Source organism: Larus michahellis, chromosome 3 (genome assembly GCF_964199755.1).
Source record: "Larus michahellis chromosome 3, bLarMic1.1, whole genome shotgun sequence".
Classification (NCBI taxonomy): domain Eukaryota; kingdom Metazoa; phylum Chordata; class Aves; order Charadriiformes; family Laridae; genus Larus; species Larus michahellis.
In genome coordinates this window covers 45,508,401-45,526,230 of record NC_133898.1, presented here as the reverse complement: position 1 = coordinate 45,526,230, position 17,830 = coordinate 45,508,401, and the positions used below count along the sequence as shown (strand labels likewise).

The window sequence follows — 17,830 nt, the reverse complement described above, 5'->3', positions numbered from 1 at the left end:
GATCATCTGGGAGGCTGTGAAGTCTCAGGGTAGAAGGTTAGGCAAGTGTCTGGATCAGCGAAGGCAGAGTCCCTCCTCGTATCCCAGACCCCACTGAGCAAGCAAAGCTCTTCCTTCTTCCCTGGCCCACCTCATCTTTCCCCGAAGTCTCCCTGTTTCAGTGCCAAGATGTAGGTCGTAGCTCATATGACAGAAGGGTGCATAAAAAAATCCAGACTCAAATTACACCTACGTTTCTAATTCCAGAAAGGTTAAAGAAAGCTTTACCTTCTGTCTACAGCACGTAGGATGTATTGGAGAGCATGTCCAATAAAACATCAGAAAAAGGTTTACCCTTAAAGATCCAACCCTGGACTCATTCCTTTTGCATCACATCTTCTTTTTTGTTTTCTCACCCTTTGACTTTCTTTAAACTTCACCACTGTCAGGAGATGCTCCTGCACTCAGAAGGACGAGTAACTTGAGGACTACGCAACCTGAGATGCTGCAGTCCAATTTACCAGAGTGCAGCAGCAGCGCTCAGGAGGTGGCTCGGGTGTGCAGGGGCACAAGTTTCCAAGTGATTTGCTGATAGATTGGCTTTTCCCCTCCCCTGTGTTAGCTCTGACTTTCCTTAGGCTCTCGTCACTCCTTCATTTTATTGTGTACTCAGTCAACGGCAGCGTTGCGAGTGAATTGGCTCAAACAGCGCTGACAAATGCCCCCGCGAGGCCGAGGGGCGCTCCCCGTTCAGTGCCAGGTGCAATGGTTGCTCCATTCCATCACAAAGCCAGCCTTAGCGAGGTAGAGGGACTCACTCAGACCAGCTTAGCAAGGGCGGGGGCGCTTGGGGAGACGGCCCCCGCCACTGTGCCCGCAAGCTTTGCCTTTCCTCATCTTCCTTCCATGATTTATCTCAGTCCATAACCCCACCGTGTGTGAACCGGGAAAGGTAAGCTCACGTTCCAGCCTCAGTCTTTGCCCAATCTGGAAACAGAAATACCACTTAGTTAAATAAACTTTACTGATGTGGGCTTCCTCAGTTTTGGAAAGCAGGATGGATTTCATCCTGGAAAAAGAATCCTTTTTCAGTGTGTTGAGTTAGATAAGTTCAAAACGAAGTCCAGGATATTTTTTAATGGATTACTATCATTTAGCATGAGCAGGTAGGTTACAGATGGTCCCACGATTTTAGTTGTATGGCTGTAGTGTTTGGATGTACACCTTTCCCTTATCCATCATGGGCTTCCTGCAGGCCCCTACATGAACCATTTAACTTCTGTCTTAGGCTCTCTTCTTCCTACCGGGCTTTATGTCCCTTGCTTGTTAAGACCAAAGCCGCTTTAGTTCACAGTATGATGAGTTTTGTTAATACATCAGGTCTCAAAAGCTTCCGAGACCCACAACTAAAGTTTTATGTGCAAAGTTATAATAGAAAGCTGTAACCTAGGCATTCAAGCAGCAAATTTAAAAAATATTCCTGGATGTATCCAGGATGGAGGGTAAATTCTGAGATGAGAGCCTTCGAAGCGTACACCAGGAGACAGGTAAGCAGCCTGAGGTTTGGAAGAAAGCTTGTCAACTCTGTGGTAGACATGGTCGCTACCGGCATGATCTCAGGTAGCTGGGTTGGCAACCTGAGCACACGATTCCTGCTGGAGGAAGGAAGATGCAACGTCCCCCACTTCCCAAAGATGAGGGATGAGGAAGGCTTCCCGCCGAAGCCACGCTAAGGGTAAAACCTAAGGAAAAGAATCACCCCCAGGGAGGAGTCAGGGAGAGGAGAGGAATCTCTGTTGGTGCTGCTGACTATGATGAGGACAACAGTTGTGCAGAACTGGCTGACAGGGATATGGAAATGTTGGTAAATATAACAGTGATTCTCAACAGCTCATATTGTGTGTGAGTGTTGGAGTTGTCACTTTTGTATGTTGTATAGCTACATTTTCCAAGATTGACTGAAATTATCTAAAGCATGAAAATACATTCTTTTGTAGACTGAATTGGATAAGGAGTTTTTACATCATGCTCCACAACTAAGTGGAAGACACAATGGTCTTAGTTTTAAGGGAAAAAAAAGATTAAACTGTGGATGTATTCAAGGAGTTTCTAAGACGGCTGTGTCACAATACTATTCAAAACAATAGTCTGACTAAGGTCTCTGGTGAGAACCGATTTTAACATCAAACTCCTGGAGCTGCAATATTAATTCACACTCCAGAGAAGTAGTTACCGTGGAGTGGCCAAAACATAATTCACCGACTCTGATGGGCAACAAAATACAGAAAACATCTACTTTGTTTTGCAAATACTGGTGAGTCACTGTTTTATACACAGCAGCCAAATCTCATTCCTCGGGAGGTAGAATAAATTATTAGTTAATTGTGACAAACGAGCAGACCATCAGACTCACTGATATAATGAATCAGACTGCAAAGAAATTCTGCTTTGAGCCGCAGAACAGCATACTGTCGTCCTGAATTATAAAATACTGTTTAAATAAGTTATCTGGTTCCTGCACTTGTTTCTCCTCTAAGACCTGCCGCTAGTATTGTGCAATTCATTCTAGAAACTCACATATCTCTGCAAAATTTAATGTTTTATAGAACCTTTGCTTTTACGTGCCTATACTGCTTCTTTTCTTCCTGGGCAATTCCTAATAGATACGCTATTCCATAGCAGATTTTACTACCAAAATCTGCTACCAAAATTAATACATTCAAGCCCTGTAAGCAAGTTATTTTAGGTCCACCAGAAGCTCCTTAAACACGAAAAATAACACTTTACATCACCGTTTGTAGGAATTCGGCATGTTGTACTCCGCAAGGAAACTGAGGGAGTTTATAGGTCCCGCACCAATCCTGCCTTCAGGGTGAGCTTCTTGAACCGCACAGCACACATTGCGAGCACAGGCCAGGCCGCCAGTTGTACAGCAATATCTGCTCAAGACTCTTAGCATTTCAGAAGGGTACTTTGGCAGAGGGTGGGGGGGAGGTCCACCCAGCTTTTATTTCTTAAATAAATAAATAAATAAATAAATAAGCATTCCTCTGCACACTCAATTCTTTTTAAAAGATAACAAGATTTTGCCTTGTTATCAATGTCATTCCCTTAATTCACTTACAAGCTCTGTACTAGGACAAAAATATTTCTTTTCCATACCTGCCATATAAAAAAAACCCAACCTTTGCTTTTCCACAGCTTGGGTGGGATTCCTGCTCTCTAGTCTCCTGCTTGTACCTTCAACTATCTTCTACTTGCTTCCTTCATCAGCTCAGTTGTTCGTTCTGGAAAAGTTGTCCATGGTTTCTATCCCGGGCAACTAGGACGGGTCCACAAGGCACACACATCCCGAGGAGCTCCAGGGTAAGCATCAAAGTAAACCTCTAAGACAGACCTGTGGAATACGCCTTTCCCTTTGATGCCTGTTGTGGGCAATGTTGCAACAACTTCTAATGATTTTTTATGACTTTGGCCTAAAAGAGCAACAAGAAGAGAATCCAGGGAGAGTAAACCAAAACTACATCCAAAAGTTTCTGGCCATACCAGGAGTGCTGCATGACCTGAATTTATTATGTATATCAGAATCTAGAATGGAAATTGTTGTAAAAAAATACTGGGTTTTTTTCCTTCCTATGAGAATTTGTTGTATTGCACATCAACTTCAAAACATGTTTAATTTAAGATTTTTTTTTAAAATGTTGCAGGTTATTTCTGTTGGGAAGTCAAGGCTTTAAAAATTCTAGTCATATTAAACCAATGCAGTTAGTTGCTCGACTGCAAGAGCATAACCCTTATCGTGCTAATTACAAGTCAGATGGAGCCAATCGAACAATACTGAATTATTAAGGTCTTACTGTACATTCTCGGGCTGTTAATATCTATTAGCTTACAGCTGCATTATACCGAGGGCTCATTTCAGCAGGAGATTAGAAAATACATTTACAATGCTGGCTACCCTTTGGGTGGATCATGCTATTTACATACCATATGTCAGCATGAGATTACAGGATGATTTATGCTTTTTGCCGAGACCTTTCAGCAAACTGCAACCAGCTCCAGTAAACTATGAAGCCAAAACTCCATTCCAACCTGACTTTGACAATTCAGCTCTCGGGAATTACGTGCGTTTTCAAAAACTAATGGAAAAGACCACCATCGACTGGTACAATCAAACTTCGTACAAAGCAGCATTTGACTTGCCGTATCACAACTCAAGTAAGTGATCCGCGCTGGTTTTCCTGCCGAGAGGGACACGGAAGATGAATTAGGGAAGTTCGCTCCGCTGTAAAGGAACTAGTCCTAAATTGCACCAAGAAAATAGTGAAGAGTCACCTCACTTTTTCCAAAAAAGAGCTGCCACCTGCCCCCCAAAGCCATACCCTCTCCCCACTACTAATGCTCAGGTATCCCCATTCCCTCTGTAATATGCAGAAGGCAACTGATGAATGACAACAAGGCAAACTATTTGTACTTGTGCAGATCGTTATCTAAAAATAGTTACTCAAAACACACTGTAGATAACGCCAGTAGTATGCATCCAAAGAGGTAAAGAGTAAGTACCTGGATGTATGCACAAATTGATTCATCACTGAAAAAAACTAACATAGCGTAAGAAAATACGTTGCTTTCATTCACTTAAGAACTATTAAATCAAGTGTAAGTGAAGAACATTAGGATCTAACCCAACATTACCCACTGAAAGTTGAATGGAAGATATATGACTGTGTATTTATTGCAAGGTATTTTTAAAGATGACAGGTCAAATGAGTTGTAACACTCAGACCAACAAAAAATGGTGTAAAATTTGAAGTCTCTGCAAATAATGCATCATCTGTGTGTATGCATGTATGCACAGCCTCTGCCTTAAGTAGGTAAAGCTGTCACACACTAAAAGAAGCGTGCTTGATTGCTATACCACTTGGTTTATTAAGCTTCACTGCTTCAGAGACTAGGAACAGCACGAGCAGGAGAAAACTCACCACATCGAGTTGTCCCTTATCTTCATCCCCAGCTACTTTGCCTTTTACTTTTTCTAAACCAGCCAAACCTTTGATTACGTTTCATTAAGGGAGCTGGCTGTGACGGCAAAAGGAAACTATAATCTTCTCATAGAAAGCAGATTTCCAGGATGATGACAGACAAAAGCAGCTGTCATGCACTACATCAATACATCAATATTATCTGCCTGCCACTTTATCTGAAGGTTTTGTCCATTAGCTACGTGCCAAAACCCAATTATACATGGAATACAAGTGGAAAGGCTAAGCAGCAGAAGTATCCCTCACTTCCCCTCCTATTAAAGGAGCCTCAGTAAACCGTAGGGATATAAGCGCTAATAAAAGCTGCAGTACAGCACAAGCCTAGGAGAATCGACCTCATAAATATTTCAGTGGCAGCAAGAATGGCATGAGATCAAAATACCTTGTCTGTCATCAGCCTTGTCAGGTCTAACAGGTATCCGTGCCTCCTGTAAACATCCCATTAGCGGGAGGGGACACTTGGAGAACCAATTTCAACTACTATCCTATGCTGCCATCCTCTCCCCTTACATGCTAGCAACAGAAGAGACTTCACAGAGGAAGGGAGTATACAGGAAGGGCCTGATAAATGCGTGCTTCTCATTGAAGTAGAAAGGTTTTTCCTTTTATTACAGCTTACTACTAGCCCGTGACAGACAAGCCAAAGCCTTCTGCCAATGAGTGTGGCAATTTCTTTGAGGCCAAAAGGCTCTTGACTAATGAAGGTGGAGATAAAAAGGTGAACAGTGAGTTTTGGCTAGCGAAAACACTAGAAGTGCCTTCAAAGACATGTAACTTTGCCCCTGGTAAACACACTGCTGGTGGTAGGGCATTAGGCTGTTCTTCTCTTCTTCCTCCTTGGTTCCACAGTTGTACATAGCATGGTTTCAAAAGCACAGCACACAGCATTTGAGACAATCTCCATAACTTTTAACATTTGTTTTCACAACATTCAGGTTGGCAATAACACATCCCAGCCTATTTTCCCCACACGTACAAATGAGTAGCACTAGGGGAGGGGAAAATTTGGTAGAATATAACTGTTCTATAACCATTCTTTAACACCAGGAAAGTAGTTTGTGTACCAGTCCAAGAATTCACTCTAGCAAAGCTTATGCAAAACTGGCATTTGGGGACAACACAATAAGCTTTACAGATGCCAAGTTTAACCACCTGATATTTAAAGATAAAAATTCTTCACTGCAGGTCACGAGAATAAATATACACCAAAGGATCCCGGACCACGTATTATCTGGACAAGTACTGGTAGAAGGATGTTTTCAACTTTCCAGGCCTGCACTTGAGTGGAAGAATCAAAAGAAACTGAATCAGCTGAACTTAAAAGAAAGCAAAAGAACAAACTACTCTTGCATCCAAGACAATTCTGGTTTGTTTCTTTAATTGCACAAATACTTTCTACCATACCATTTTAGGCTATGGCTTTATTGCTTAGAAATCCTGCTGCATGTGGGCATATCAATTCCTCAACTGGAAAACGAGGGTAGTTTGTCCAGTGGAGTGACAACAGTGGGAGAATTGAAACATGCCTTGAACTTGAAGCTCCCTCCTTGGCAGAAGCGAAACATAACTACATAGTAACCCCTCATTTATACACTCACTATAGAAGGAAAACATGCCCTCGTTTGTTTATTTACTCACTCCTTGAACCAGCTAGGCCCCCAGTCCTTGGCTGGTAGTTTCACTGACAGCACAAATCCCCTTGGTGCCTCCTACAGCTACAGAAAGGCAAGAATACTAAGTAATTATTACTTATTGTTCATATTGCAAGGTCAGTTCCCTCCATCGCCTCAAAAAAAGTAATATTGGGTTTTTTCCCTTCTAAATTAACATTGGAATTTATGTTTCACACAGTTATATCCCTCCTTCTCTTCATCCGGGAATTAGGAACAGATTTTTAATTCAAGACTGCCCTTAGCTAGGGAGGGATGGTACGGCTCTCTCCTGGACTGCAAGGCTGACAGCAGAACTAGACCCTTATCCCCTGCAGAAAAAACTGAGCATGAAGTTGTTTGGTTTTTAATGCTGAGGAGAATGACCTTTACAACATGATCCTATGATTACATTCAATGCTGATACAAAGGTTTCTCAATGTATTTGCCAGTTTCCCAGCATACTGTGGTATCCTCCTCTTTCCACATATTACACAAGAGAAATAACACACCTCGCTAACTGCTCTGCCACATGCAAATGATTACGTAGAAAATGCTCCTTAAATATCAGTAGTTTTATTGTTCAACTTTCCTGTTCCTTCCCTTATGATGAGCAATTTTACGCCAATTGACAACATAAACATTGTGATGAACACCTCAACAGCAGCATCAGTCCAACAAGTCATTCCATTTCAGGCAACATCTGGTTACCTACAACATAACCTCCAAGGCCTCGCATCTGTTACTTTGCATTAACAGTTTCTTACATTCACCTGCATAGCTGAAATCTACTAAACTAAATCTAAAACCACTGCCCCACCCCAATAAAAACTTTTTTTTAGGAAACAAAGTAATTTTTATTTGAAGTGAAAAGGAAGTGCATGAATACCAGAGTATAATGTGTAAAAACAAAGTAATCCTCAAAAAATCTGGAAAGGGAATATGTAATTATTGGCTTGTTGCCAAAAGAAATCAGATTCTTTGGAATATATAATAATGGTTATAAATGAAAATAATTCTAGAACATTTCCCAACACTAATAAGTCAAAATATGTCAGATGTCATGAGGTGAATACTTGTTATTTTCCCTACATCTTAAGCAAATATGTTGAATACTTTAAACATTATTTCTAAAGTATCTTCAATTTATAATTACAAAAGTATCTGTGCTTTGCCAGTTCTCCAGAGAAAGATCTTCTATTGGCTATGCAGAAAGGAATTTAAAAGGGCATCAAAATGTTAAGACTTCTTAGCAAATATAAATATAACCTCATTTAATTAGGGAAACAGTTTGAGATATGTGCCTCGGAAGTAGATAAGTGCAGGGTTTTTAAAATACCAGAAAAAAATGAGTAACATTATAAAACATTTAGCTCAAAATGAGAACGGTTCTTTAATAATCGCAAATGAACTTTTTACAATATCAATTTTCTAACTTTCTGGGCACACTTCCTGGTAACACTTGAGTGTCCTCTGTGAGTTACAAAGAGTAAGTTTTCTGTATTACACGGCTAAAAAAACCTGGACATTCTTAACAACTTGGCATCACATCTTTTTTTAAAAAAAACAGATCACACAATAATTTAGACAGCATTTATAGCATTATAAAATCAGAACCCCCCTCTTTAATCACTCACAAGAGCAGCCATTAAGAATACAACAGCTTTAGGAATACAAATAATGAGGATGTAAAACTATCTGTGCAAAACTGCATTATTTTTACTGTCTAAAATTTCAGGGAAGTAACACCGCCAAAAGCAGAGAGAGGATAACAAAGACAAACAGTCATGAAAATAATGCTACCTTAGATTTTCAAACAGGAATTACATTATGAAGTAGATATTAGGTAAAGAAAAAAAGTATTTGATGGCACCTTGAACAACAATGACAAGTGTCCTGGAAATCACGGTTGAACAAGAACTGACACAGGTTCAAGTTAAAGTCTCTTTCAGGAGTAGCGATTGATTTGGGGGTATCAACTCTAGCATTTCTTTCCATGCAAAAATCTATCTTTCCAACGTCTTTGCTTTGCGGGCTACTAATGCATTTAAGAATGAGCAGTCTTTTGAGGAGTGTGCTTTCTTCCATGCATCTGAAATCTTTAAAACAGCTGGATCATTGATTCCCTGGATTTCCCTACTCCGATCCATTTAACTGCAGGAGAGAAAAGCAAACTTTTATTATAAGTAATACAACGCAAGATCAGATTGTATCTTAAGATAAGACACAAACTTATCTTCTTAAGATCTTAAGTACCATAGTCTGAAGAAAAACACAGCATATACTATTAGAACATTAAGAAACGACAACTATTTCTATTGTTCTCGAAGTAAGAATGCATCGGTAACTTAGATCGGCAGGAATAGTCCTGAAGCTGCCTTATAAACAAACCAGTTTTCCAGATAATAGGAAAAAAGATACAAAGAAACTGTCAGAAAAGTAAAGATTTGCAGCATCTCTTAAGTCCCAGCTTTGGAATGGAACCACAGGATCATCTTTATTAGGGCGCATAAGAGAAATTTGTTAAGCATAAGAGAAATTTGTTAGTTTAGGACCTCTTACTGTCACATGTATTTAATCACATTAATATACCAGTAGTCCCACTGACTTGATAATGGCAGCGGAGCTTAACCCCTATCATAACCAACCTGCAAAACACTTAAGTTATAGAAGTCTCACTTGAACAAGAACTACAGTATAAGCCAAAGAAAGAATGCATATTGAAACTTTTGAAAATTTTCAATTCACCAGCTAAATAGACAAAAAGAAATAAAACAGTAAGTACAAGTATCACCAGGTACATCAGAATTAAGCACAGCTACAAAACAGTTTTCAACGTTTTGAATGTTCATTAAGGCAAAGTACAAGATAGGTTTCCTGAAGCAGGAAACAAACCAAAACAACAACAACAAAAATCTGTTTTTACTTACCAGGAACACCCAACTCCATCTCTATAAAGCGAACATAATTCTGTGCATTTACAGGCAGCTCATCAAAAGTCCTTGCATTTGATATGTCCGTATCCCATCCTGGGAGTGTCTCATACTGAACCTCTACTTTATTTAAGACTTCCTGGTTGGCTGAGAAGCAAACAGGAACAAAAATATTATGTCTACAAAGATTATATATTTTCCACCACTAAATGCATAACTATAAAGCTCTTTATTCTTTTCTTATACAAAGAGGTTTACTCATAAGATAATCCAGCACTGAAGGTGCTGAAGTGTCCTGTTTTGTTAATATAAGCAGAGGAGGAAAAAATAATAATCCAGTAACTATCAGGACTTAGACTTCAGGAATTACAGTACTCAATCACATGCATATATTTTGGTTAAACTACAATCTTTTCAGTTCAGAAAACAGCTTTTCAGGAAAAGTAATTCCCCAAAGTGTTGATTTTTTTTTTTTTTTGCTGAACACATACCAAGATTCAGCTCCCCCTTCATGAGGGAATTTGCGACGTGAAAACAAAATTAGGAACCAGCTTGTATGTATCAGGCAGTTAAAACATGTTTTAAAATGGCATAGGAGTGTACTTTCTCCTAAACATAGTTATCGAAGCAATGAGTATATTCCTTTTGTCCTTCATTTGGTAACTTGCTACAATTCCATTAACTCGGAATTCTGTGAGGATTTCAAGTACTGGAAAAGAAGGTAAGCACATTGCTCTGGAATTGAATCATTCCAGTAACTATCTGAACATTAGTATTGGAATGACACTGGGCAGTGGAACAAAAGGCTTAAGCCTGAAAATGGTCAAAATACATTGATAAAAAAGTAACACTGGGAGGTGTCAGGCATTCTTGCCTTCCTGAAAAAGACAGGGTTTTGCCAAAGGCACTGTAATTAACGTCACATAGGCTCCATGTCTCGGATTAAGTCAGTCCTGCAAAGAAAGCTAGTCAACCTGGGAAAGGGGTTTAGGTGCAAGAGGCAGAGTAGAGGTGCAAATACAAAACCATAGCTAATCCCTTCCTGCGTGCGCACAGCCAACAAACTCAGGCTCGTAATATTGCATAATTTGTCCTGGCGCAGGTAAGGGTTCGATAGTAGCAATGTTGTAAGGACAGCCTTCATGAGCCAGGCATTTTGAGTAAGGGTGAAAGTGGACTATGCTCCACTGACTTTAAAGCCTACAACAGTGAGAAAACGCACAATTTTCAGACTGAGGTGTTCACAGGTTAAGGCAAATGATCCGGAATCAATACTTGTGATCAGGACAGACAGACAGGCACATTAAGGATGTTGGGTTGCAGAGGCCTAGGATAAGCACTTTCTTTAATGTCATCAGCAGTAACAACTGAGGTATTGTCTGCTGTCCAGGCGATCTGTAAAATACAATAGCTATATATAGAGGCATTTTCACTTTGAAGCCTCTCTGATGAAGCTAGCTGGGAGAAAGCTGAAAGCACTTAGAAGTGAATGGTCTAATCCTGCCTACAGTCTTCCATTACTTCTATTAGTTCAATTCCTTATTTCCCCAAAGGGGAAGAAGAAAGAGAAGGGATAAATTTCTTGATGTTTCAAGTGATTCTCTCATTTCACTCCAGCAGGTGTGATAAAAGATGATGTGTGGGTACAGATAAGCCATAAACTCAGTGTAGTAACAGATGTAGTCACCATCCAGATTTCTCTCAGCTCTTCCCTTAGGGGAATTACCTATTAGGCTTTCTGGAATATTCCTTATTAACAGCTGAATTAGATAACAGAGAGAGCAGAAATAATAGTATCTGGTAGTCTGGTACTGTAATTTGGAGAGCAAATGATATGATATTACTTCCAACTCAAAAAGAATAGCTGAAATTTGGGATCTTGGCACCATTTGTAAGAGAATGATCCTCCATCCAGCAATTTCCAGAAACAGAACATAAAACCAGTCATATAGATCAGGCCAAAGGTGCATCTAAGCACAGTGTCTTAGCTCCTTAATCTACAGTAGATGCCCGAGAAAAGAGCAGAAGGAAAAAAAAAAAAAAGGAAGAAAAGGCAAGCATGAAGTAAAGCTTCTCCAAATTAATCTCCCAATTTCCTAAGGATCTGTGTTTTCAAAGTCTCCTGAGCTAGAGGTTGTGTTAGTCCGTGCTGGGATCAACTGATGCTTGAGCCTGGACAGGAGACACCAGCAGAACTAGACCATGGCTTTCACATTCCTTTTAATCCGATCAGCTCAGAGCTAGCAGGGAGTTCCATCTTTCTTTCATAAACTCCTATGACAGAGCAGAAACGGAGACACCGACCAGCTCCATAGCAAACAACTACAGCCTCGGTGATACCAACTGAAATCAGCTGTAGATTTACAAGACATTTTCAGTTCTTTCTCAACAGAAGATTATGAAATGCCCACAGAAATCTAAGCTAAAAAAACAGAGTGAGACTCGTATGATTCTCTGATCCAGCTGGAAAACGGAACAATATATGAAATATGGCATGTTTTTTCTGAGATGGTGGGCACTGTGTGTGCTCCTAAATTAGTGACAGTCATTTCACAAGAAGGGTAAATCACTAACATCTCCAAGAGAGTGGGAGGGGAGAGAGAAAGAAATACCCTGCCAGCAAGAGATTCCCAGACTAGATCTCTTCTAAATTAAATTCAAAATGCCAAAGTGGCAAGTTTTAAAAAAATAAATAAATCACACAAGTGCACAGCATGCAGAAATGCAGACATCAGAAATAATCTAATTGTCTACAAAACACGAAGTGGGAAGAAAGTTACCTTTTGTTTTTTACGTCAGGGGTAATAAGTAACCTGCAGCATATGTGCTGGAAATGCTGCCAAATGTTGAGGAGTATAGCAAAGAGCGAGGCATGGAACACAGAGGCACTGTGAGAGACAGCATCTTCCAGCTTACCAGAAGTTCAGCTATAACTCCTTCCTGACACTTAAGGAAGGCAGCGTGTGAACAGCAAAGACAACAGCGCCTACTAAATTCCTACCATAATTCTTAATTGTTCACACAGCGAAGAAAAACAGGCAGGTGAGACACACTGTGCTGCTATGACCAAAGGTCTACCTGTTATTTGGGCATACACAGGGAGCAAAAATCTGTCCTCAGGAGTAGTAACAAGATCCTGGTCCCATCTAAGAGACATAATAAGGGGTAATCACTGAAGTCTCAGCACTGGAAAACATGGCCACCTGTTTATGTCATCTTTAATGACGGAGTGCCAGAGAAGTTCCTCTGACTTGAACAGAAGACAGTCCAAATAGCCCCCAAGTTAGATGACAGGGCTACAGATGAAGCACTTACCGAGTAGTTCTCAATTCAAACGTGTAATCTCCATTACGTTCAAAGGCCATCTAAAGTACACCCAAATTTCCTTAATATTTTGATAATGGTATCAATCAGGGAATATGAGAGTCTTAAAAAAGGAAAAGCATTCCCTGGTTTACTGCAAGATGACCACTAAATTTCCTGAATAAAAGCCTATGCCACGTCATTCAGTATGCATTCAGATTGTAAATGTCACTTTTGTTTGAAGATCCTGGAGGGCAAATCAGTTGGAGAACTCCACCAGGCACACGGAGAAACAGAAGATATTTTTGTTAACTCCTTCAGAATTTCCCCAACGGATATGTGCTATTTTCAAGGACAACTGGCAGATCATCACTTATTCCTTTATACGTAATTACATCTTTATACTACATAAATCCTGCTGTGAGTTCTACCTGATTACTAGAGTTAATCTCCTCATCCACAAAAAGTTCTCTGCCGATGATATCATATGAAAAATTATAACCTGTGACCAGCCCCAAACGCTGAGGTAGCAACTAAAATGGAAACTTTTATGCCTCTATGCACACATTAGAAAATTAGAAAGACCAATCTTTAGTACTGGTTCATGTTCTTCCTTTTTCTGGAGTATCTCTACTATAGCAAACTGAAAAAGATACATTACCCATGAAAACAATGGTTTGTGATACCTGAACATTTTAACAGGCAGATACAATTTTCAGGTAAAAGCGATCACTAAAATGACCACTGTCCTCATCAGGAGCTACAGTTTCTATCACATTAAGCTGATGTACGTTGGTCCTGCATTAGAAAATAGTCTTGCTTTCATCTAAACTAATAGCTCATTTCCTCCCCCACCCTTTTTCCCTCTTTTCCACTGCGTAGGTGTGACAGGGTTTTGGCTGCTCTGTGAACCATTAAAGGGAACTGAACTGTTAGAAAAATAACACAGGGAGAGAAAAACCTGGCTTTTCAACTGTATTGGTTCTCTCATGTGGTTCACTGCATACTTAAAGGAAGATTTGTCCTGCTAGAGGAGGGGATGAATACAGTAGTAGGAATAAGACACCGGTTTAGAGTGTGAAACGAGCTTCCAACTTAGCTCGAAGCTAATGCAGGCTCTATTAAAGGAAAAGGATAAAGCAGTAACATTCACATGTAAGAAGCTTTACGTAGCACTTTGCATCTTTCTAGTAGACAAACAACAGTATTTGGTACAGGTGTCTTTAGGTCCCAGGTACAGGTGTGGTAAAGGTGTCTCTGGTGCATCTGGGAAACCATTAATGGCTTGATGCTGAAATAACACATTCCTGTCGTAAGTTTTACTTAAATGCGTTTGACTTTTACTTGTACATTTCACCAAAATCTAAAATTGTTAATCAAACAGTCTTACCAGGAAAATGAGGTATGATTTCACCATCTAGTTTGTATGCAACACCAACTTTGATTTCTGGAAATACATCTAAGATATCCAATTTGGTAAGCGCCAATCTATAAAGAAACATTACTCCAATTAAACAAGTTCAACAACTCTCAACTCTAATCCCATTGGAAAAATACCGAAAGAAAAACTGATTCCTGCACATTGTCATTGTCTTTCCTTAGAAAAATAGCTCACGTGGCCCTAAACTGTTTATCTGGTGTGACTCAAAAAAAAAAAAAAAAACACCAAAAAAACCTTAAACAGCCTTTCTGTTGTGTCCTTAAATCTAATACTACCAGAAAACGGCAAAATTCAAAGAACAGGTATTCTCCAATTAAAGCGACTGGTCTATAGCTTTAAGTGTTAGAATTTTAATTGGTCAGGGTGCTGCTAAGATACTTTATGACCATTCATTTGAGATGGCTTCATAGCATGATGCCTGGTGCTGTCTGTTCCTGTCCCCTGCCAAATGTTCCCGTCCTACAGTGAAGGCAGCGAAATAATCAAACACTGGCTCTGTAAATACCTGGCTGTATCCTATTTTAAATAAAAAACACAAAGAACAAGAAAAACAGGACAATTCAAGTAAAGCACGTATTACAGTTTGACCTACTAGAAATTTTATACCAGTTTTGTTTCAGACATCTATTTTTCATTTTAATTAAAATCCCAAGTCATATCCAAATTTTCTACATTTACACAGACTGCTGAAGATACTGATGGTTTCCCATCTGTCTTATTTTGAAAACAAACTAACAAAACAAAACCCCACAAACTATATCAGGTTTTAAGGCCCTTGTAATGCATTTGATTTGGTTTGGGTTTGGTGGAATGGCAGGGGTTAGGGTAGTTTGAAGCATCAAGTACTGAGATACATAATGCTTCTTGGATCATTTTAAATGAGAAATAATGATACACTGCAAGTAAAGGAAAGAAAAATTTATGAGCATAAAAGTGTCAAATGTAAAAACACTTATGCTAGGAAAAGTGAGGGACACTTCATTTATCAAAATATCAAACCAATCATCAATACTAACAGTCTAAATGTTACTAACGAGTACATGTACAATTTGCAGTAACTGTAGCATTTCCCGATTTTACGTCAAGTTGCCAGCAAAGCTGTCAAAATAACTCACGCAGTAAATCCATTAATCATGTAGGCATATCGGAGTAACACAAGGTCCAGCCAGCCACATCTTCTCTTTCTACCAGTTGTAACACCAAACTCTTTACCTCTCATTTGCAGCAATTCTCCAATTTCCTAACAAAAAGCAATACTATTACATGAGCCTTTTTTTTTTTTTTAATTTGCAATACATCATACAGGTGTATACTTAACATTTTACAATACTGTGAATTACCTTCAAAGTTCTCCCCCAATTTTTCACAAAGTTGTCCATTGGGATGAAAACAGAAACACAAAATGCTATTTCTAATTCATTCTACGAGAATGCTGTCTGAGCAAATGTTTCAAAATTTATTCCTGCTCTAGCCTTCTATTCCATAGGAAGGTCTGACAGACTGACAATCAGATCTGGCACTCCTGTAAACTCAGTCTAGAATCAGAAGGATGAGATATCCAAACACACTGTCATCTACCTATATTTAACATTGTTTTAACATAAGGCAGACACACCAAGTTATGTCACCCAGTTACAGGTCACATCTAGGGCTGATAATACTCACATTATCTTGTTCTGTAGGAAAGGCACCGATTCCAACTCTCGTTGTATATGCTTTCACAACTCCGTACACTTCCCCGACATTCTGTGGTGGCATGCCCAGACCTGTACACACACCTCCAACTGTGCAGTTTGATGAAGTCACAAAAGGGTATGTGCCTATTAAAAGAATTGATTTTAAAAACTTATTAGAACACTGGTTTTAAACTATTAAAAAAAATAATAATAATAAACCTAACCTGGTGGGGAACAGTACTTGCATTGCACTTACCTAGGTTTTACAATGCTAAAAAACAAAACACACAAAAAATGTATTTTTTTTTCAAGATCATAGCTTGATCATATCAATCATATCAAGATCACATCAATCAAGAACATATTTAATGAGCTCTTAGCTTTACACGCACATTGTCTGATCCTTCTTTATTGAAAAAGGGAGAAATATTATCACTTCAACTGGTACTGAGGCAAAAGTTGACTCCATAACAGTACCGAATGATCATACAATTCAAAAAATTGGAATAAGACACCAGAAATCCATGCCTTGCATATAAGATACACTCACTAAAGAACAATGTGAAAATTTGAAGGGAGACTCTTAAGAAAATGGTATTAAAAGGTTACAAAATACAGGTTTACCATTTTTCATTTTGGGAGAAAAAAATAAAATACAAGCTCTACAAACTGGTCAGCACATTATGAGAAATTGCAAAGAACTTTAGAATTCTGGAAAGAACAATTTTGCTCACACACTTTGCCTCTCAAAGCCCTCCATTTTTCTTCTCAAGTGTATACATAGATGTGTACAACTGTGAGTTATTTCATATGAAATTTATAGAAACTGAAGTAGTAGCTGCACTCTATTTAAGGAAAGTTACCTGATCGTTACTGTCATTCAAATAGTTAACCTTGGGAGAGTCTAAAGCTTTTTGAAATAATTCGATTAAAAAATTCCCCCCCACGCCTCAATTATTTGCTAGTCATAGTCATAGAGAATACTGGTCTTCCAAAATATAAAACACTTATGCCATACAAACAGCTAAGCACGGAAGAGTTTACATTTAGCGTTCCTCTTTCACAACATAAGTATATAGCAATGTGTGTCTCAAAAAGGTTATACCTACCAAAATCTATGTCCAGCAGTGCTGCATTTGCACCTTCTACTAAGATCTTCTTTGGTGGTCCATGTAAAGCCTCATACATGAAATATACACCATCCCTTACCATTGGTTTTACTTTTTCCATGCAGCCCTGAATAATACAAAAGACTACTGTATAGTATAATTTCATTATGATAAAGCCAGCCAGAGTACAAGTGCTATTGCTCTCTCATAACAATGCTTGTATTCCTTTTGAAAAGGAAAAGCAAACATAAAGAAATGCTAGATATGCCATAATGTGTGAAGAAGGGAAGGAAGAACATTAGTATCAGATTTACACAATAGACATGTATGCTCTTCCGAGGAGGAAAGAAAGAAAAAAAGAGGGGGAACAAAAAGAAAAAAATCCAAACTTTTGAAATCCTTTAGAAATATGCAAGCTTGAGTATAGTCACAATACTTTGCTGTATTTGGTATTTCGTTTCCAACTGTTCAAAGTTTCTCCTCCAGAACCAGCATGTGGGGAGTTCCACTTCTGGCCATCTGAAGCCAACAAATGCACACAATTGTAAAGCAGTATTAATTTGTGATACATATATACACAGGTATGTTTGTAAGTAAAAGTAAAGAGTTATTTATTGGAATTAAGGGTCAAGTGCCTGAATGCCACTGAGTAGCTGGAAGTAAGAAGCCAGTAATGTTCAGATTAACACTTGGTAGAC

At 39.0% G+C, this 17,830-nt stretch overlaps 1 protein-coding gene across 5 annotated transcripts in view; it reads right to left on the bottom strand.

Annotated features, from left to right (window-relative positions):
- Positions 1 to 8,044: 8,044 nt before the first annotated feature.
- The window catches only part of ADSS2 (adenylosuccinate synthase 2), a 37,859-nt gene continuing 28,073 nt past the window's right edge, over positions 8,045 to 17,830 (bottom strand). For all 5 annotated transcript variants that reach the window (XM_074579960.1, XM_074579961.1, XM_074579964.1 and 2 more), the window contains 6 exons: positions 17,133 to 17,259; positions 16,013 to 16,167; positions 15,463 to 15,587; positions 14,297 to 14,394; positions 9,601 to 9,750; positions 8,045 to 8,824 (listed from right to left, as the gene is read on the bottom strand). In XM_074579960.1, the coding sequence (XP_074436061.1) occupies positions 8,772 to 8,824; positions 9,601 to 9,750; positions 14,297 to 14,394; positions 15,463 to 15,587; positions 16,013 to 16,167; positions 17,133 to 17,259 (708 nt within the window). In that variant the 3' untranslated portion in view covers positions 8,045 to 8,771. The remainder of the gene's footprint in view (positions 8,825 to 9,600; positions 9,751 to 14,296; positions 14,395 to 15,462; positions 15,588 to 16,012; positions 16,168 to 17,132; positions 17,260 to 17,830) is intronic.